Source organism: Artemia franciscana, chromosome 4, assembly GCF_032884065.1.
Source record: "Artemia franciscana chromosome 4, ASM3288406v1, whole genome shotgun sequence".
NCBI lineage: Eukaryota > Metazoa > Arthropoda > Branchiopoda > Anostraca > Artemiidae > Artemia > Artemia franciscana.
The window spans coordinates 51,801-74,330 of NC_088866.1; the positions used below are offsets into that span (position 1 = coordinate 51,801).

General features: G+C 35.9%; 1 protein-coding gene across 2 annotated transcripts in view; it reads right to left on the reverse strand.

The window, feature by feature from the left end:
* LOC136025816 (uncharacterized) overlaps positions 1 to 22,530 on the reverse strand; it is a 79,756-nt gene that overhangs the window by 10,829 nt on the left and 46,397 nt on the right. For both annotated transcript variants that reach the window (XM_065701807.1, XM_065701806.1), the window contains exons 8-10: positions 11,956 to 12,333; positions 2,646 to 8,498; positions 687 to 881 (exon numbers count right to left, since the gene is read on the reverse strand). In XM_065701807.1, the coding sequence (XP_065557879.1) occupies positions 687 to 881; positions 2,646 to 8,498; positions 11,956 to 12,333 (6,426 nt within the window). The remainder of the gene's footprint in view (positions 1 to 686; positions 882 to 2,645; positions 8,499 to 11,955; positions 12,334 to 22,530) is intronic.

Sequence of the window (22,530 nt, forward strand, 5' to 3'; positions counted from 1 at the left end):
CACTTGAAAAATGTCGTACTGTCACTATTACTGTCACTAAACCTCACCGTCACTAAACTTCAGTACTAAACTATACTTCAGTGCTGTCAGTACTGTCACTAAATTTCACTATTTTGTATCAGTCAAAAGGGAAATCTTAGAAAGTCACAATTTTTAAGCATAAACAAATCTAAGATGAGTCTAGGGGGGGGGGGGGGTAAATGTTTCGATATCTGCATTCTTAATCTATTTATGCATTAATCTTCCATATCTTTGGGTGACACATTTCTAGTATTTATTAGAAACCCTTTGAAAGTACTTATAGCAAATTTTGCTAAAACCAATATGGATATATAAAATTAATTAAATTATATATCAGTAGTATAATTTAGAATATAAGAAAGATAAAGGTTTTTTTAATAAAACTGGACATCCAAATCAGCTTTAGGAATGCTTAGATCTTGCCTTGAGAAACTGTTTTTCTGACTTTTACAATCACATTTATCGGTACACGTGCAATGTAGAGGGTAGTCTCCAAATTATTGCACTTGTCCTCAGCCCAATGGCTATTGTGGTGATGGGTATTTGGGGCCATGGTAGTTCCCGAATTCTTTTTACAGAGGAAAGAATATAAAGTCACTAGGTATCAGTTATATTTGTTACTATATTGGTTACCGGGTCACTTCTAAAAATACAGTTATATTTACCGGGACAAGCATACTGTGGACAACAGTCTCCAGATCTTTCCACCGGTGAGCAATTTAATGACTCTGGTGGAGACGGGCAGTTGGGGACAGAGCATGTTACAATAGAATCCTTGCAAACACAGTTAATCATACAGGAAGAGCTGCTTCTGACAAATCCTCCATTTGGGTACGTTATACCTTCCACAAAGCAGTTACCTAAGAAAAAAAGAATTTTCTTCATTTCAAAATATAGCTAAGAGTTTGTCTACTACTTTTTTCGGGGATTTGTGACAAAAGAGCTAGTTGTTTGATATACTTGTGATATTAATTTGTTACCAAACACTAAATCTTGTTATTTGACAATCTTACCAGATTTTAATTATAATGTATAGGCTTTACAAAATGGTCTTGTCTGCAAATTTACCAAATTTTGGTAATTTTACCGTGTTTTTATCTGTACTAAACCAAATTAAATATTACGAATTAAATTTTGTAAATCAAACAATAATCTTTGATGTATTTATTAAAATTGTAACAAGTTTGTTTTGCTAACGTTTAAGAAATCTTAGATATTACTATTGAGTTTGCAAAAAATTTAGGGGCCATGGTGACGCCAATTTTCTGTTTTAAAGTTACTATAAATTTATTGCAGAATATTTGACGTAAAGCTTACTTGGACATAAAATTGAAATAGAGCATAGGGGAATGCTTTCTTTTTTATTCATCAAAGGGCCCTTTTTGCAAGAAGTTCATATGAAAAAAAAATATTAAAAGATACGATATTCTAATATTTAAAAAAGCTGGAATAGATTCTATGATTCTCGATCAAAATTATTAGCTTTTTTCATTAAAGCAGCTTTTTGTATATTTAGGATATTAAATAATCAAACAATGGAAATGAATATTTACTCCCCATAGGTGTGATATCGTCCCCTCCCACCTACAGTTTCCCTTTCCAACCACCTATATTGTCATATTGTCATATCAATATCACATATGTGTGATATTGCCCCCTCACACCTACAGGTTTCTATGCAAATAATGGTTTGAATAATAGTCATAATGATTATGCGTCAGGTGAATCAAATAGTTTTAATTTTAAGGTAGGTTAAAAAATTAATACACATTAGTGTTTCAAAGATACAAGTAACATATATCAAGTCGCTTTCACACAGATTTTATTGCTAATTTAAAAATCATAAGTTAACCATAAGCGATGAGAAAATCGCAATTGAAGCCAAATAATGTGAGAAAATATAATTAATACAGACCCCAGGTTGTGTTTTCCAGTCTTTAAATTTTTTTTAAGTTTTTTTTAATTTTGGAAACGTTTAATTTTGATATGGACAAAGGATTTGACCAAAACAGAGCTTTTATTATTGCATAAACATTTAGAAGTGAACAGATGGAAATTTACAGTTAAAATTTGTTTCTGACATTAAAAATAATGGGTAATATCTGTCGCCTAATTTACCAATCTGGTGAATAAGCGTCAATCATCCTAATCCAAGACACATAATGCGAATAGCTGGTGGCTAGTTTGACTATAGTTGACTGTTGAAATAACAATATATTTTTCAGCCTTTCCCCGCTGTTTGGCCTTTACATTCTTCATTGTTTACCCCATTATGCACATTTTCTTACCGTTTAAAGCCCAATAAAGTGCCATCAAAAGTTTTCTTGAGCTTATTTCGCGAGGGAAATCTTGAGGAGGCCAAAATTTTGAAAAGACGACAAAACAGACGAAGAGTAGAGAAAATACACGAGATCGTGAAAAATCTATCAGAAAATCTGATTTTGGAGGTGCTAAGTCCGGAGATACCCCGCACCCTGTATCTGCTGGCAGTTTGGCATTTTCAAGCAAACCGTGATTGCTAAGATCAACTGTAAAGTCTTAGCAATTTAAATTTAGATGACTGATATGTAAATTAATAGTACCGAAAATTCAAGAAGTAAAGCTACGTAAGGAGTCTATCATACCTTCACCGGGTACTTCTTGAGGCAGCGTTTCAACAAGCGGGACTGACGTTGATGACATATCTACTTCTGCTTCTACAACAGTTGCTTCAAAAACAGGAGGTTTAGTTGCTTCCTCGTGTGGTGCAACATCTTCATTATCTGTGGTCAATAGCTCTTCTAGGGATTCGGGTGTTTTGTTGTCACTAGTTTCGGATATTTGCTGCTCACCTGTCGGAGAAACATCTTCAGGCACAGTATCACTGGTAGACGTGTTCTCAGAAGGCTCTTCAACTTTATCTTCAGCTGGTTTCTCAGTATCCACTGAGTTGCTCCCATCCGATTCTGTGCTATTGTCTAGTGATTCTTCTTGGGGAGAGCCTGTTGCTCCTGTTTCAGTGAGGGCCTCTCCAATGAACGACGGTGAAGTGCTTTCAGGTAAAGTATCTGATGATTTTGTAGTTACTTCAGTAAGGTCACTGTTATCCTCTAAATCTGAGTCAGTGCTTGTAATTGGAGTAATTTCTGTAGAATCTGCATCATAATCTAAACTGAACCCGTCTTGTGGGGATGTTTCTGATTCAGTTATCAAATTTGAAGATTCAGTAGCCGAAATATTGCTCAGATTCTCCGTGATTTCACTTCGATCTTTGTCTTCATTTAAGCTTAGCTCTGCAAGGGTTTCTTCAGTATTGTCTACAAAACTCTCATCAACTGACATAGCTGTTGCTTCCGCAACATCAGAATCGTCTGGACGGTCAGTATTGGAAGGAACCGGGGCAACATCACCAGTGTTAATTAGATTTTCTTCATCAGGTATGTTTACAATACTGTTTGCATTTTCATCAATCCTACGGGTTGTCATTTCATGAAGTGAAGGTTCAAAATTATCAGCTGTCAAATGAGTACTGCTTTCAACATTTTCACCAATTAAATCCTTGTCAGTAGTATCTGTTTCTTCAACAGCAGTGTCAACCTTGTCATCCGTTTCTTCAGTTAAAGAAATTCCAGTCAACATCTCCCCATTCGAAGTTGTTTCAAAAAGAGGGGTTGAAGTTGATAACATATCTGACTCAGTTTCTACGACAGTTGCTTCGAAGATAGGAGGTTTAGTCGCTTCCTCACTTTGTGCATCAGGTCTTTTATCTGTAGATAGTAGTTCTTCTAGAGATTCGGATGATCCTGAAACTTCAGATGTATTTTCAACATCTTCAGCTGATAGGGTTGTTTCGTTTTTTACTTCATCTGAAGGTGAATCTGTTGCTGTGGGTTCCAAAATTTGTATCTCTTCTTCAAGGATCTGAGAGCCTGAACCCATGTTTTCATCAACAGATATATCTGGAATAGTCCCTAATGGAACATCTGTAGAAATTTCTGAAGAATCAATTTCGTTGGTAATACTCTCTTCATCGGGGTTAATTGGTAACATACCAGAACCTTCTTCGCTGTTTAACTGAGATAATTCAGTTGTAATTTCAAGTCCCAAGCTTACGGTATTTTCGTCGTCTTCCATAACATTAGACTTTTCTGTATTGAAAAATTCTGCATTTTCAGGAACCTCAGTTATTTCAGAAGCTACATTTATATTATCTGTTAAACTTTCCAAGTTGAGCTCTTCGTCCTTGTTATTACTTTCTTCGGGCCCAGAAGCTGAAAGTTGATCGTTTGTATTAGATGGTAAACTTTCAGTTGGATCTTGGCCAATGATTTCATCTTTCTCTGTTGCAGCTTGATTTACTGTGTCTACAGCTTCATCTACAGTGACTTCCTGACCATTTTCAGTACTTTCTTGACCAAAGCTTTCTTCTTTTTCTGTGGCAGATTGAGTTTCATCATCTACGGTTGCATTTCCATTTTCATTCTCAGAGCCTTCTAAGATGCTTTCAGTTGACTCTTGCTCAATAGTTTCGCCATTCTCTGTAGTAACTTCCATTATTGTGCCTTTCTCTTCATTTCCAGGTTGATCCATGGAGCCTTCTTGTGCACTTTCAGTTGTCTGTGACTGGTCCATATCAGCTTTTTCTGTAGCTGTTTCTATTGAATTATCTACGACTTCATATTCACTTTCGTCTTTTGGTCCTCCTTCTTCGATTGAAGAGGATGGTTCAGAAGTTTGTGAAGATACAAGCTGATTCATGGGGGTAAGAGTTGCTTCTTCTATACCAGAATTGTCAGTCGATTCGGCTTCTGTTTGGCTAGAATCCTGATTTTCTTCTTCTTCGCCATTACTCAGAAGGGCGTCCCCATCTTCAGATTCGGGGGACTCAATTTCTGTGTTTCCAGCGTTTAGTTCAGTTTCAAAGCTACCAGATCCCTCTATAATTTGGCTTTCTTGAGTTTGAGGGAGAGAGTTGTCTCCAGATCCTTCAGAATCTATGCTATGTGAATTATCGGGTGTCAGTGTAGAATGACCAGAAAACTCCATCTCCTCCAGCCCTTCTAAGTCACTATCTATTTCTGAATGGCCAGATTGTTCAATTGATCCAACTGGCCACTCAGATTTCTCAGTAGAGCTGTCAGTTTCACTGCCTTGAGGAATTTCAGGATTTTGGGTTGGATCTTCAGTAAGTAAGAATCCAGAGCTTTCGAAATTGTTTTCTTCAGTACCCTCGGAAGTAGTAGAAAAAGGTGCACTGTCTTCCTTGTCTATTTGGTCATCGACTTTTTCATCAATTAATGGTTCACCAGAACTTTCAGGATCCTCAGCTCCCTCTTGGATTGGAATTATTGGACTTTCAGTTCCGAGAAGACTTCCTGGTTGATTTGTATTGATCTGAACCACTTCAGGCTTTGCAGACGTTACTATAATCTGCTGTTCAGTAACAATTTCTAGTACATCAGTCATAGCCAAATTATTTTCATTTTCTTCCTTTTCCAAATTTTCTCCACTGCCTAGGCCATCAGTGTCTTCATTACTAAGCTCTTCACCAGAACTTTCGACTTCCTCGGCTCCTTCTTGAATTGGAGCTATAGAACCTTGAGATCCCAGAAGGTTGCCTGGATCATTTGTGTTGATTTGAACCATTTCTGGTTTTGCAGAAGTCACTAAGACCTCTGACTCAGTTCCAATTTCAAGCACTTCAGTTACTGCTTCTATATTTTCCTTTTCTTCGTTATCTAATTTTTCTCCACTTCCTAGGCCATTGCTGCTTTCGTTAACTAGTCCTTCGCCCGAACTCTCAATATCCTCTGCTCCCTCTTGAATCGGAGCTACTGTGCTTTGAGCTTCAAGAAGATTTTCTGGTTTGTTAGTATTGATCAGAACCATTTCTGGTTTTGCAGATGCCACTAAAATCTCTGGCTCAAATGTGGCTTCAAGCAAATTAACCAAATCCTCATTATTTTCGTTGTCTTCCTTCTCTAAATTCTCTCCACTACCTAGATCATTATTACTTTCATTAATTTCTTGGCCAAGATCAATCATGGAAGTAGGAAATTCTGTCATGCCAGGAATATTATTATCTCCAATCAAGACAGGATCATCAGTAGATTCATCGAGATTATCCAACTTTTCTGAAGTTTCGGATTCAACATTTCCCACCTGTTCAGCGTTTACTGATCCAAAATCGTTTTCTTTTTCAGTTTCCATGACCTCTTTTTCTGTTAAATGAGTAGTCGTTTCAGATTCTGAAGTCTCGGTAACCGTTAACATGAAATCTAAATTTATCCCAGCACCTTCTGTATTTCCAACGACATCATTTTCAATAGAATTTACAGTTGTCACTTCAGGAGCTATGCTGTTGGCTTCATTAGTGTCTTCTTTACTGTTAAGTTCATTGTTGCCACTAAATTCATCTTCTATTTCTTGGACAATGCTAGGAACAAGAGATTCATCTCCAATTTGCCCGTCATTACCACTACTTTCAACCATAACAAGGCCAGAACCTTCCTCAAGGAGAATATTTGGCCGTGAAGTTCCTTCGGCACCAAATTGACTGACATTGTCGCCACTACCACTCTGGCTCTCTGGCTCCTTTTCACTTGTTAAATCAAGCATTTCTAAAAATACACCACTTCCTTGCTCATTAATATCTTGTTCTTTAATGGCATTGTCACTTGTAGATATCTCTTCTAAGGTACCAGAACCTTCATCAATATCTAATGAATTATTTTCCTCAGTTGATTGTTCAATTGGTGCTTCTGTCTGACTTTGATTTTCATCAATTTTTTCGCCAGAATCAGGGTTTTCAGCTCCAGTTTGTTCACTCGACCCTTCCTCATTGGAAGAAAACTCTTCCACATTTCCAGAACCTTCATCCATGTCTGTTAAGCTATTCTGCTCTATGAATTGTGAAGTTGTCATTTCAGGTTGGTTTTCTGTTTCATCATTTGTATCTATAGAATCAAGATTTTCAGCTTCAAGCTGTTCTCCAGACCCTACTTCATCTGTAGACGTCTCTCCTACACTACCAGAGCCATCTTCAATTTCTGTTGAACTATTATCCTCTACAAATTGTGTAGCTGGTGATTCAGTCTGGCTTTGCGCTATGTCATTTTCGTTTTTATTAACAGTGTCTGAATCTTCAGCTTCAAGTTGTTCTCCTGATCCTTCATTGTTTATAGATATTTCTTCACCGTCGCCAGAGACTGTTAAAGCATTCTGCTCAGTAGAATCTATAGTTGTAATTTCTGTCTGGCTTTGGATTTCTTCAGTTTTGTCAACAGAATCTAGATCTTCAACTTCAAGTTGTTCTCCGGACCCTTCATTTAACTCTGGTTCTTTGCCGGTTGTGATTTCTTCAGTTGATATGTTTCCAGAGCCCTCAGTCTCCAAAATATTGTCCTCTGTTATGGTCTCACTATTACCAGTACTATCAAATACTTCTCCAGATGCTTCTTTGATTTGGTCCACATCACTACCAGAATCCATTATTTGGACAGGAGTTGGATTAATTTCCATTGAATTTAAGGTTTCCGTTGAATGTTCCAATAGTTGATTATTTGTTTCAGAAATAGTGTCAGTTTTATCAGATAGACTATCCGAGGTTTCTGTTACACCTAATTCATGTTCAGATGAAAGAGAGCCACTTCCAGACTCAATCATCAAGTCAGTCGCGGGATTTTCATTTATTCCAGTAGCATTGTGATCCTCTGTAGATTGTATAGGCAGCAGATCATCATCTTTTTCATTACTCTGTTCATTTTCAACGTTATAATCTAAATTCAAAGAACTTTCTGTTACTGACTCTTCTCCTGAAAATTCAGCTGAGGAGCTAACAAGCCCTTGCATAAGAGATCCTTCGCCACTTCCAGTGTCTGTCTCTCCAGTCTGTTCAACTAAAAAGGCCCCAGATCCTAAATCTTGAGCTTCAGTTGTGGATTCCTCTTTCTCTGCTACTGATAAATCAGTTTCAAGAGAACTTTGCACTTCATTTTTATCACCTAGATCGGAAATGTCTTCAGGTATAGATGATTCAGTTTCTAAACCATCCGTGAAGTTACTCTGATCTTCCCCTTCAGAGAGGTTTGAGCCTGCTTGTGCTGATTCTTCCGCTAATTGTGCCAGAGTTGTTTCCTCTTCTTTTTCTGCCGTTGGCCCATTTTCCGCTGTTTCCGGAGTGCTTTCACCAAGACTTGAGGTAATTACTTGATGGGATCCTTGATCTTCACTTGTAATATCGTCTTTCCCAACAAGTTCATCGAGATTCACAGTCATGCTATTTTCTTCTTGAAGAGGCTTCTGAGAATCCAAGGAGGAAGCAATATCTTCAGGAACTTCTGATTCCTGAGAAGGTGGTCCTGGGAACACTACAGCATCATCGGGTATGGTTTCTGGTTGAGATTCACTTGTTTCTGGCAAGACTGTTACTAATTGATCCTCTTCGCCGGCAAGCTGTGACTCAGATGAGGGGAAGGTTGTTTCAGTCTCAACGTCTTCTAAAATAAAATGACGAATATAAGCAAAAGAATTAATCCACCTAATTACATAACAATATAATTAGCACATTTAAATACTTACTATCACATAACGAATTACGGAATATTTTTTTATGTTCTTCTATCGATGTTATTGAGTTAAATTTTTGCAAAAAACGGTTTTTACAAGTAACAATTCCATCGATACTCAAAAGATATACTATTATGTTATCTACATAATTTTATCGATTTTCTTAAGAAATTAGCAATCGGCATACTCGATCTTAGATGCCTGTAAATCTATTGGGTGCTAATGCTAACAAGCTGCTGTCCCAACTTTAAAACCATAGAGGCCCAAAGAACCATGGCACCAAAAAACCGACTTAGTTTTATTGACTGACCAAAAGCGTGATAAGACATCAGTGATGGTGAGTCAAAGATTGTCCAGTCTCTGAACCCAAAGAGGGCTATTTACACAAAATGAACAAAAGAATTCAAGCAGCTGTATTAGTATCACTTTTTACAGTAATATAATATAATCGTGATCAAGATATTGTTACGAGGTAACTTGTATTTTAACATACTACTTTTACTACTTACTATTTACTCGAGATAACTTGAACTTTATTCTAATGTATTATTTTTCATATTTGCATTAAAACATTTTAGACTAAAAGATTTTAAAATAAATAAATGTTATAATGTACAAATATATAATTAGAAAACAGTATAGAATTTGAACTGGGAAAAGAGAGGTTCTTGAGACCTGATTTCATCTTTTCTGACACCAAAAGAGGTGGCAGTAGCTAACGAGGGTTGATTCTCTCTATATATATTTACAATTTATGTAGTCACGATTAGTAGTTAATATACGCTAACAGAAAAACAAATAGGAGATTTTGAAAAAACTTAGCGAAGAGGCTGTTATTTCAATCAATAATGTTATTTCCTCTCCACTTTTCTTTCAGATGCTCATAGTAAGTTTAAGCAGTGTTGCGCAAGTTAAAACGTCATACAAGTCTCAAGGGCTATGTTTACACTGGCTTACGATTTCAAGAGCAACAATGCAAGGTGACGCAAGCACGAAAAATGTTTAGACTATTATACAATCGTTTGTTAATCAGACATTAAGTCATAAATTAGTAATATTAATGGTAAACCCTAACGATGTTACTACATTAATACATCACTGATTTTACTAATTAAGTCACTTGAAGATTAACAGCAATATCCTCTTGTGAATATACCTGCACACAAGGAAGAGGCATTTCCCTCAAGATAGCCTCAAAAGATATTCTAAGAAAAAGCTATGGCCGAAGAATCACTAATCTTTGTTTTTACACCCACCTCCTTGAGGCTCTGACTTAGGCGCATATATGGTCTAAATGTCTCCAATTATATTTTTTTTAAATAAAATATTTCGGCTGGGAACCATTTGTTAAAAAAGCTGAACTAAAGGTCATTACTTACAGGGCAGTATCAGGTATATACGCAGGAATTTTTTCAGAGGCAGGGGAGGGGGCAATAAAAAATTATTTAATCAGTGTATTAGTCAACATAGACTCAAAACCAGAGAAGAACTAAAAAGTGAAAAGTCATTGCATAAATACAGAAAGAGGGAACGACAGGGATTAGCTTTTTAATATTATTTATTAAAATTTATTTACATTTTACTTTACATTATATTTTTTAATTTATTTTATTTCAATCTTTATTATTTTATTTTTTTGTCAAAAGTGCGAGAGTATATTTCAAGTGACAGAAAATTCTGTTGATATATAGAAAGTGGGTCACTTTGGAAGAAGAACAATAAAAACATTGACCTTAATTCGTAGATGATCCGTGCTCCTTGCTCCACGGGATGAAAGTTACACTCTTTGGTTTAGTGCATACAGTCAAGGGATGTCAAGGGATGCATACAGTCAAGGGGTTTTGCATCCCTTAGTCAAGGGATGCAAATTTTTAATTTATTTGAACACTTGGAATATGAACAATATCCTAAAGACTGTTGAGCGTCAAATACTGTGTTAAAATTAGAAGTGACTGTCAAAGTTTGACAAAAAAAAATTAATGATGTAAGAGGAAAAAGGATAAATAAAGAAACAAAGATCTAATTGTAAAAGAGCAAAGACTGTTTTTTTAAGCGAAAGAAAAATCCAATAAGGGAATGGATTCCTTTTTAACAGTAAGCCTACTACAGCTAAATGTCATATTGATATAGTCCCAACACTTCCACTTTACTTATCCCTGCCCTTGCTCTATCTGTCTTGGGGATCCGTGAACCTTTAAATCGTAATTCAGAAAAGCTATTGACTACTCACTTTTGGCATAGGCTGAATCTTAAATAGTGACGAAGACCGCAATGCCTTTCCAGATCAAACCAACACAACTTAGAAACAATAAGGTAGCTTTCTCAAGACAGTGGAATTCAATTAAGTGAATATTTTGGCCCTAGGTCCAAGGGCCGTCTTAAGCACAACACCAAAAAAGAAATATATATATATATATATATATATATATATATATATATATATATATATATATATATATATATATATATATATAAATGTGTGTGTTGTGCTGAAGACGGCCCTTTGACATAGGGCTGAAACATTCACTGAATTAAATTCTACATTCTTGAGAAAATTTTCCCTATTGTTTCTAAGTTGTGTTGTTTTGAGGTTGAAGTTTGGGAAAAGGAAGACATAACAGAAATTTTTCTTGCGCTAAGGATAATATTGCAATTTCTCTCCCTATAACACATTCTCTGCTCTTCCTTTTTCTACAAAATTTATGTTGGGCAAAATGGCGCCTTGTGAGGTACCAAATCTAAAGCTCATCAGTAGATCGATATTACATATTAATAGTTTCAGTGTTTTAGCATATTAACATTATATGGAGAATATTATTATTAATATTTTATTATACAAGTATATATTAAGGCTATTGTATTTTTAACAAGTTATCAATATGTTTACATCAATATTACTTAAAGCATGATATTATTAATATAATATTAATACTACTTATAATTCTTTATTAATTTTGCTATTGCTATTCCTTACTAATAAATTGCCTACGGATTGTTCTGGGTACCCGGCCGACTGGCCGTATTTCAAACAGTAGGTTGTACAAAAAATGTGGCTCAATCCCGCTTTCTAGGGCTATAATGAAAGAAAGGTTGAGATTGCTAGGCCACGTTTTGCGGATGAAGGATGACAGATTGCCGAAGATTGTCATTTTTGGTCATCCGTCTGGGGCTAAACGGAAAGCAGGTCATCCTCGTCTGGGGTGGGAGGATGTCATAAATAAAGATTTAAAAGAAATGGGAACTTCCTGGGAGGTTGTAAAGAGAGAGGCACTTGAATAGATTGGGTTGGAGGAGCAGCGTGCGTAGCTTTGTCGGCCTCATGCGGCTTGGTGGTGCGGTGAGTTATTAATAGTAGCAGTAGTAATACTGCTAAACAATCTAACATACCTTCACTGTTTGTTTCCTGTGATAGACTCTCAACAGGTGGGGCCGAAGTTGATGACAAATCCTCTTCTGTTTCTACGACAGTTGCCTCAAAAACAGGAGGTCGAGTTGCCTCTTGTGATGTCACGGCTTCACTCTCTGTAGTAAGCAGCTCTTCTAGAGATTCGGGTGTTTTGTTGTCACTAGTTTCAGATAATTGCTGTTCACTTGTTGGAGGAACAACTTCAAGCACACTATCACCAGAAGACGTGTCTTCAGAGGACTCTTCAATTTTATCTTCAGCTGGTCTCTCAGTGTTCTGGGAATCACTTCCTTCGAAGTCACCATTTTCTTGCTGCTGCCCATCTGAAGGAACGATGTCTACCTCAGTGGATGTGGTGTCTAAAATAATCATGTTTTATATAAGAAAAAAAAAAAAAACAGATCATCTTGTCATTTAGTTCCAAGAACAATAAGTCACAAAGCAATAATTTTTATTTGCGTTAAGCTTTCAGAAAACAAAACGTCAGGAAAATGTAGCTATCCAATACTTTCCATTTATTTCTTCCGTACATGTATTAAGTGAGCTAAAGGAAAGGCCTTTTGGAAGAAAATACTTTCTGGAAAAATTAAATACAGCTAATTGAAGTTCGTTAACTCAGGTAAGACCACTATCAAACAGTTCATGGTAACGAACTGTAGTAAGGAGCGACCAGGCTCAGTAGTAACCGAAACTCTAAAAAACGGAATTTTAATACCAATAGTTACATCAAGAGAATTGCATTTTTATGCAGATTTTAAATATATAAGTTTTATCAAGTTTAGGCTTACCCATCAAAAGTTTCGAACTTGAGAAAATTTGCCTCATTTTAGAAAATAGGGGGAAATACCCCCTAAAAGTCCTTGAATCTTAACGAAAATCACACCATCACACTCTAAGTATCAGAGAACTCTACTGTAGAAGTTGCTCCTGTCTACAAAAATGGTTGTCCTCATTCTTTACGCTAAAGTTTTTTATTGTTTTAAAGAGAAGAATTGTGAGAAAGAGTCAAACTTTAGCGTAAAGACCCAGGCGTTGAGGAGGGACAACACCTTTCATATACGGAATAATTTCTGTTCGTTTTAAGTTTTAGTGTCGCTCCTACCTTGCAGTTAAAAAAACTTTTTTTTTTTATTTAATTGGATTAAGGGGCTATGTGTCGTTGCAGCGGCTGGTAAAGAGTTCTAGTCATTGGGAAGTAGGACTTCAAGTTAAAAAAGTACTTAGAGCTCAAAATAATCAAATTTTGAATCTGAATAATTAATGCCTCTTTTTATTTAACTTTATTTTTAGTCAAATTTTTATTTAGAGTCATTTTTATTTAAATAAGCTTCTCAGCAGAATTGGGGCATCGATACCATTGCCCGTGGTCCTTAGGACCTTAAATCGGATGAGCCTCTTGCAACCTTTTGGACCCAAAGGGATCTAAATGTGAGATAGCCACTTTTGACTTTTGATGCCCAAGAAAACACAATTAAGAAAAAAGATGGCATGGTAGTATGTGCCTACGTCTGAGGTAGAGTAACCATGGATTCTTTTTAGCAGAAATCAATCTTGCTCCATGATGACTTTTCATTTTTAGTTATCAGCTGATAGGGGGGGGGGGTTGTTTTTTTACAGTAATAGTTTGGTATGATCCCATTCTCTTTCAGGTTATAAACATTACTTTGTTAATATTTCTGAGAGCCCAAATTAGCAAACAGCATCCCCAACATTAGATGCATTTTAATTTAATGCTACCAAAATTAGCAATAAATATCCCAGCTGCAGATTCAAAGAGGCCCAACCCGGCACCAACAACCGAATTTTACCAGAAAAACAGAGCAAAAACAAATTTAAAGGGTTTGAAAGGGTTTCAATCTCCTTTTGTCTCTCATTCCTTTTATTAGTGCAGTGCCGGTGCCAGTTTTGTGCAGTGTAACAGATTTCAACACAACAAAGTCTGCAGTGATATAGACACAAATAAGGTGCAAAAAAGCAAAATAAATATTAAAAGACAAAACTCCCTTATGATAAATGTGCATTTGAAAAATAATTGATGTGCCTCGCTTTATGCGCATACGGGTAAAAAAAAATTGATATATGTTTCAACGTCATCATTTTTAATTTTAGAATATTGAGGTTAGGTTATGCTCAAAAGTATCAATGCAAACCCCTTCGAGAAACTTAGAACTGTTGCTCATACTTTGTAGTATGTTGTAGCTCTTGAGGATACCATGCCAGTCAGTGTCAATACATATTTTTTTTTTTTTTCTATATCAAGTTATGATCAAATTCAAGATTATCAGCTGAACCCCCTTCCGGAACACTTAAAAAAACCAAAGATAGAGATTCATCCCTATAGCCCTGTGCTGAAAAGGGCTCTTTAAGTCTAGTAGTTTATTTATATCATGTATTATTGTAAACCGTGTCATTACTCTTTACTTCTGGGGAGAGAGATTTCCCCGTCTCTTAAAAGCCTGATTAGTTTTAAAAATTCCTATTCAAAAATGCAGACGCTTCAGAAAGGTGGCTAATAGCATCAAACACGTTTCTTAGCTAATGTCATAGTTCGATCAATCCTGACTGTCTGTTTAATAGAGGAAAAAATTTGTGAGCCATAATGTTTTTTGCAAATAAACTCTCTATTTTTCTGTGCTAAAACTTGAGTCAGGGGCTCAAAATAACCTCAACAATTTCTTAGACCACATTGCCTTTCCATTTACAAAATTTCACAAAAAAAATATAGTGAAAACGGGTGTAATATTTTAACAAACCACTGGACAAAGTAAAGCAAAAAAGCAACAAAATTTAAATAATAAAGAAATCTGAATATTTTGGTTTCGCGTTTGGAACCCTTTATCAATGGGGCAAAATGATTTAGCTTAAACAACAGAATTTAAATTAATGAATTTTTTTGTTGTTTTTTTTTTGTTCTTATGTTGTTGTTTATTTTTCTTTTTTCGGACGGAAATTGAAATAGTCAGGTTTCTTTATTATTTAAATTTTGTGTTTTTGTTCTTATTTTATCCGCTATTTTGTTTAAAATATTATACCCGTCTTCACTATATTTTCATTTGTTAAATTCAGTCAAAATAACGTCCAAGTGCTATTCCTTAAAGTTTAAGCCGGACAAAAAAAATCAATATTATGAATTAAGTTTTAAGTGACACTTAATTTTATATAAATCTGGAAAGTTTTGTCTTTACCCGCCTAAGTTTGTACGATCAAGGTATTGCAACTTAATAAATTTTTACAAAAGATTAATTAAGAGTTAGAAAAATTTAACTATGAGGTTATACGAGAGTTTGAGCGTTTAAAATATTAATTAGTCTATTTCTACAAAAAATCACCCAATGCTAAACAAATTCTTAAAAATTCTATATTTTATAATTATGCCACATTAGTTCTAGTCCTTAAATATGAGGAACTGTGTTCTAAACTATTATGCCCTCCCCCCTATGGTGATACTCTCGAATAGTATGCATTACAAATCATTTAAAGGCTAACTATAAAAACCTTCGCATAATCGAGCATCAAAAGAACTTATTTCACGTGATCAAATATACGAAGTCTTAATAGCCCCAAATAGCACGAGAGTTATACCCTCCTACAATTCATGATTTTACCCGTAGCCCTTTATTTTTCACACAATTTTCCCATTTTTGTGCTTTTAATTTATCACTTCCGTAAAATATCCGCCTTCCATACCCATAGCAAATAACTGTGTAGGTGTCTATTATGCACATATAATCTTTCTATACTACTTAAACTGCAGAGACCCCCCGCCCCCCGTCCCAAGAAAAATTTGGCCCTTATTCAAATTCGGAGGACTGAAAGGAGGTTGTTTTTTTAACATTCTTGGGTACAATCTCGAAAAGCACATAAACACAAAGAAGTAGCCATGGGAGTTAAATCAGATCCCCCCCCCCGAAAATTTCAAAACCTATGAACAATTAAAGCACCTAGTGGTCCTGCCTTCAAAATTTATTCATGGTTTTTTTTAAACAGTCTTAGCATTTATGATATACAGCAAATAATAAAGAATTTTACCGAAGGTTACGTAAATCGTTAAATACAATTACAACTCTTAATTTATTTTGCAACTTTTATTTTCGACTGGTCGCTAAGCGGTATGGACCCTTTGCCACCGAAATACCCACAATTTTATCTACGGTTGAATTAATGAAATTTCTTAATAGATTAGTATTAAATTCTGCAGTCCCTATTCACATTCTCTCTAAGTGGCAAACTCAATCTTTGCCACCCTTAATACCCTTATGGCCACTTTTAAGCATACAGACAATAAACACATACACTTATCATATACCTTGGTTGTTGTCTCGTACTAGACTGCCCATTGTACGCTTTGATTTCTTTTTGGGAGCTAAAATAAATTAAACACGTCAATATTTAAAATTTAGTCAACAATATGTCTAACATATGGCATGTGAACTCCAACGTCACTATCCATTATTGTTACCATATTTACTCACTCTAAAACATGAAATCACACCTATGTTTGCTGGAGATACAGTTACTTATTTCGGAATGTTGGGAACCTGTTTGGGATGGAATCAAGGAGGCACACTCGTGCCTCTATAAAGAGGCGACACACGACAATGTTAAGCGATCTTCGGTTCCAGTGGTCGCAGAGGGATGCATTTCGTAGCCCGAGCTCCAACTAAGAAACCTGCAAAATTTCATCCCCCTCCAACTTTTCCTTCATGGGGAAAATCTGGCCGAAAGTTTCGACCAGTCAACCCCAGCCCCCCTTTAACGTTGTCTGATCGGGCTGAAATTCACAAGTTAAGGTCCCCTAGGGCCCAGGAGCTTATCCGCGAAATTTCAGCTTGATCCGATAACTCCTTCCCTGTTTTCCAGAAACCACGCATAGCCACTTAAAATTCATTTACTTTTTTTTCCTAGACGCCTACAGGTCACATCCGACATCGGATCTGGGTGTACGAAGACTCATTCGATGCGGAATTCTCCGAGTAATTTTCCTGGAAAGTTTCGTAGGAAAATCTTAACCCCCCGAAAGTTTCGACCCTCCAACCCCCCCCCCCCCTTTTAACGTTGTCCGATCGGGCTGAAATTCACAAGTTAAGGTCCCCTACGGCCCAGGAGCTTATCCGCGAAATTTCAGCTCGATCCGATAACTCCTTCCCTGTTTTCCAGAAACCACGCATTAGCTATTAATTAACGGATTTCTCTCCATAAGAGCCCATGTTAATTTGAAATTTTTAAAATTTATTGAGAAGTTATATTTACACACAAGCAAGTCATTAGCTCAGTTGGTAGAGCAGTGGACTTTTAATCCTCGGGTCAAGGGTTCAAGTCCCTTACGGGCGGTTTTTTTTCACAACATCAAAAAATTTTGATAACACCTGGACAGCTTATCATTTGAGAGATAACAGAATATTAGCTTCTTGTGAGCAACAATGATTTAAAAGCGGGGGGTTGGGGGGCGGCAGCCACCCAACTTCCTCTCCTAATTCCTCTACGAGGAGTACAGGAATTATTAAATTACATCCATCATGGATTGTAGAAAAACGTACAGAAATAATATGAAAAAAACTTCGTTTTCTTAAAGAGTTAAAGAGGCTGCGTCCCAAAGTCGAACCTTAAAAAGTACAGGAATTAGAAGAGGCAGTTGGGGGGCTGGCGCCCCCCAAACCCCCAGCTTTTAAAGACTCTTTTGTACAGGTTTTTTTTTATGGGGGGACTTCATTGTTACTAATTACTAGTTTCGGCGCAATGGTTCTCCTATCCTCTTGTGTTTAACATTTTTCGAAGTTATTCCATTATTCATTCATTTCAATTTTTTGTTAATTAAAAGAGGGCCTTTCCGAAGCCAAGAGCGGGGGGTTAGCAAAAAAACAAAAAACCTGTACAAAAGAGTCTTTAAAAGCTGGGGGTTTGGGGGGCGCCAGCCCCCCAACTGCCTCTTCTAATTCCTGTACGTTTTAAGGTTCGACTTTGGGACGCAGCCTCTTTAACTCTTTAAGAAAACGAAGTTTTTTTCATATTATTCAGTGAGCAATTATGTAGCTTTATAGATGCAGTGTTTATACTTTAAAACAAGGGTAAATACCCAAGGGGCGCCAATTCTTGAAAATGTAAGGATGGGGTAAGGATTTTTTAAGACAGATAAAAAAATCAAAATCCGGTGGAGGGGTAATTTCGTAGTTTTTTCTTTCCTTTTTTCATGAAATCTCCAAAGAAGATATTTGTCAAATCAGGGTGATCTAGGGGATATTTGTCATTCTCTATGAAATGGCGTTCCTGGTATGCTCTTCTGGGGGCACGAGACCGGATTTCTAGTTGGTGGAATAAGATATTATTCTTATAATATCATCTCATTTTACTTATATAACAGATGGCAGATTTACATCCGGGACTAGAAGAAAAGATAATCCCGAAGAAGAGGTCATAAGAAAGAAACTTAGTGGGAAGGGTAAAGGGTGAAGCTTTGAATAGATTGAGGTGGAGGAGGAGCATACTTAGCTCAGGTACCTTGGTACTGCAGCGAGCTGTTGGTATGCTGTTGTAGGTAGTAATAGTGTATTCGAGCAAAAATTGTAGCACTAATCATACATGTTTCTGCTAGTTCGAAGCAGTAATCTCGTTGAATTGTTTTTTTTTTATAAAAAAATATTTTTGGGAGGTTTTGCTTTTGGTTAAAATATTTGTGGAGGGAAAATCTCGAAATGGCGAGATACCATTATTTCTTATTATTTTCGCTACTAAATTCCACACAGTTACACGAATAAAGTTATATCGAAATATTTCTTCTTACACGTATAAAATACAACAAAACGATTGGCATAAGGTATTTCAATAGAGGAAAAGAACCAGGAATGGTAAAATGTATGCCTACTGGTAATAATAGAAGCAAATTCAGAATGCCTGAAATATTTTTTTTTTCTTTTATAAGTCTGCCTTCGGAATTAGCAAGTGATTTCCTGTCGTTCGAATTTAGATTTTGAGCAGCCAAGAACATCCCCCCCCCCTTGGATCCATCTTAGTTTTATTCATGCCTGAAAACCATGATTTTCTAAAATTTTAATTTTTTCAAAATTGTGAGTTTTAGAGGGAAATTTTGTGAAAGGAAATCGTGAAAGGAAACAAGCAAACTTTTTAGTTAAATTTGACCCACGTCTCCCCGTGAATCGCTACGATGAGCCATAAAAATAGGAAAGGGAACTAATTAGTTCAATTTGGCAACACTTTTCGTCAGTAAAATTCAATCGTTAGCAATTTGTTGATTTCCAGCAAATTCGAAACCCAACTGCACATTTAAACAATTTGTTGATTTCTAACAAATTGGAAATCCAACTACACATTTAAAGGAAAGCTACACTTTCTTAAAATGTTTGGAGTTATATGTCTTTAGCTTATTTATTTGTTATTAAATAAAAAAAACAAGTTTTTTCAACTTAAAGTAAGGAGTGACATCAAAACTTAAAACGCACAGAAATTACTTCGTATATGAAAGAGGCTGCTTCCTCATCAACGCCCCGCTCTTTACGCTAAAGTTTGACTCTTTCTCTCAATTCTTCTTTCTAAAACAGTAAAAAACTTTAGCGTAAAGAGCGGGGCGTTGATGAGGAAGCAGCCTCTTTCATATACGAAGTAATTTCTGTGCGTTTTAAGTTTTGATGTCACTCCTTACTTTCAGTTGAAAAAACTTGTTTTTTTTATTTAATTTCTGAACGTTTTTGAATCAATGCATGTTTTGATTTTGGCTCTCCGCAGAGGAATGATCAAAACGAAATTTGCATACTTTTTTTTTTGGCTCAATGTTTTTCTCATAATTTTGATCGAATGATTTTGAGAAAAAAAGAGCGGGGGACGAAGCCTAGTTGCCCCCCGATTTTTTGGTTAATTAAAAAGGCAACTAGAACTTTTAATTTTTACGAATCTTTTTATTGGTAAAAGATTTACGTAACTTATAAATTAGCTTACGTAAAGAACTTTTGTATTCTCATGTTTTTATTACATATATGAGGGGATTCGCCCCATCGTCAGTACCTCGCTCTTTACACTAAAGCTTAAATTTTATCCCAATTCATTAAGAATGACCCCCTGAATCACAAAAGCCGTAGAATAAGTAGTTGAAATTACCGAAAATACTTTAGCGTAAAGAGCGAGGTATTAGAAGGAGGTGAGCCCCTCATATGGGTAATAATTTCTGTTTGTTTTAAGTTTTATTGCTGTTCCTTACTTCCAGCTGAAAAAGCTTTTTCACTTTTATTTTTTAATTGTTTTTTTTTTTTTAATAATGCTAGTAAATCCTGCTCTCCCTTCATGGAAATTTTCTTCTCCCATTACAAATTCTCGAAGGAAAGTTCCCCCAGCATATCCCCCTCTTCTCAACCCCTCCCCAAAACCAAAAAAATCCTCCTGAAAACGCCTGTATACTTCCCAATAACCATTACTATATGTAAGCACAGGTCAAAGTTTGTAACTTGTTGCCCCTCCCACGGGGACTGTGGGGGAGTAAGTCGTCCCCAAAGACATAGTTATAAGGTTTTTCGACTACGCTGAATAAAATGGCTATCTCAGAATTTTGATCCGTAGACTTTGGGAAAATAATTAGCGTGGGAGGGGGCCTAGGTGCCCTCCAATTTTTTTGGTCACTTAAAAAGGGCACTAGAACTTTTCATTTCCGTTAGAATGAGCCCTCTTGCAACATTCTAGGACAACTGGGTCGATACGATCACCCCTGGGGAAAAAAAACAAACAAAAAAACAAAAAAACAAATAAACACGCATCCGTGATCTGCCTTCTGGCAAAAAATGCAAAATTCCACATTTTTGTAGATAGGAGCTCGAAACTTCTACAGTAGGGTTCTCTGATACGCTGAATCTGATGGTGTGATTTTCGTTAAGATTCTATGACTTTTAGGGGGCGTTTCCCCCTATTTTCTAAAATAACGCAAATTTTCTCAGGCTCGTAACTTTTGATGGGTAAGACTAAACTTGATGAAACTTATATATTTAAAACCAGCATTAAAATGCGATTCTTTTGATGAAGCTATTGGTATCAAAATTCCATTTTTTAGAGTTTTGGTTACTATTGAGCTGGGTCGCTCCTTACTACAGTTCGTTACCACGAACTGTTTGATTTTGTTGATTTTTTCCCCACATTTCTTTTTCTTTAAATTTGGCGGTCACTACTACCAAAAACTGCATAATCACATATGGGGATTTTTTTTTTTCATTAAAAATTAAATTCGCGATTTTTCCTATTTCTTAAGACATGTTTGGTATTGTAAGTTTCTACTTAACCAATTCAAACAACAAGATTTAATTTTCACTGATCTTGGTACTTTCAGCTGCCGTAAGCATTAAGCACTTGTCTCTTTCCAGCACTAAGAGGTGACCCCCTCCCTGTACGCGTGCCTTATTTACGTACTTTTGGTTCTGTCTAGCTTAATTTCAAGCTGAGGGGCTATACCAATTCCTTAACCTTTTGATTTTTTACAGTGCGCTAACTCTTGGGAAAGAAAAAGTTCATAGCTATGTTTTTAATCATTATACAAAAAATACAAATTACAAGCCAAACTCCTCCAAAACGGAAATTAAGCTTCCTAATTATTAGTTACTTAGTTTATTGAACTGAATAACCGTTTATAGTTCCTACAGGCGCGATTATTCTTCAACCTAAGTCAAGCCTTAAGGTTTGCAAGCGCTGTGCGGAAGCGATTTATTGACGCAACGATTTTCTCACGCAAGGACGTTAAATAACCTCTGGAATTTTCACCAAAATACTGTGAAAATCGATTGGTATTTTTTTAACCACAACCACGAATTTATTTCAGCTTCAAATCAGGACATACAGGAAGTGAAAAAAAATTCTAGAAAATATTTAGTTTATAACGCAATGTTTAATTAGTTAGAAAATAGGTTAACATTTAGACTGGACCACAAAATGACAAAATACGGACGCTTCCAACTATCAGTTCACTTGTATATCATAACATTGACACGCTTTTAAATTGGAAACTCAATGTTTTAGGCGTTATGCACTTACAGAACAAAAGTTTTACTTTTTTTAACTCTTCAAAATAATCATTAATGAGATTTATTATCTAATTTTTATGATATTACCTGCGGTGCACTGAGAATTTGGCGATATAAGGAGTCTCTGACACTAATTTAGTCAAATACTGGCCGACAGGAAGTGAAAATAAATTCTAGTAATGTTGAGTTTGAATGTGTATTTTAAATAGTTAGAAATTAGGTTAACTTTTAGGCTGGACCCCAAAAAGAGAAACCTAAACTATTCTTAAAATTCTAAAACATCACATCATTACATCATATTTTTTTTAATGACAATATTAGGAGACATTTAGAATGATAATTCCAGGATAATTTTTTTGACATTATAATTTTCTCAGAGTCTCTGACATTGACTTATTCAAATACTGGCCGACAGGAAGTGAAAATAAATTCTAGTAATGTTGAGTTTGTATGTGTATTTTAAATGGTTAGAAATTAGGTTAACTTTTAGGCTGGACCACAAAAAGAGAAACCTAAACTATTCTTAAAATTCTAAAACATCACATCATT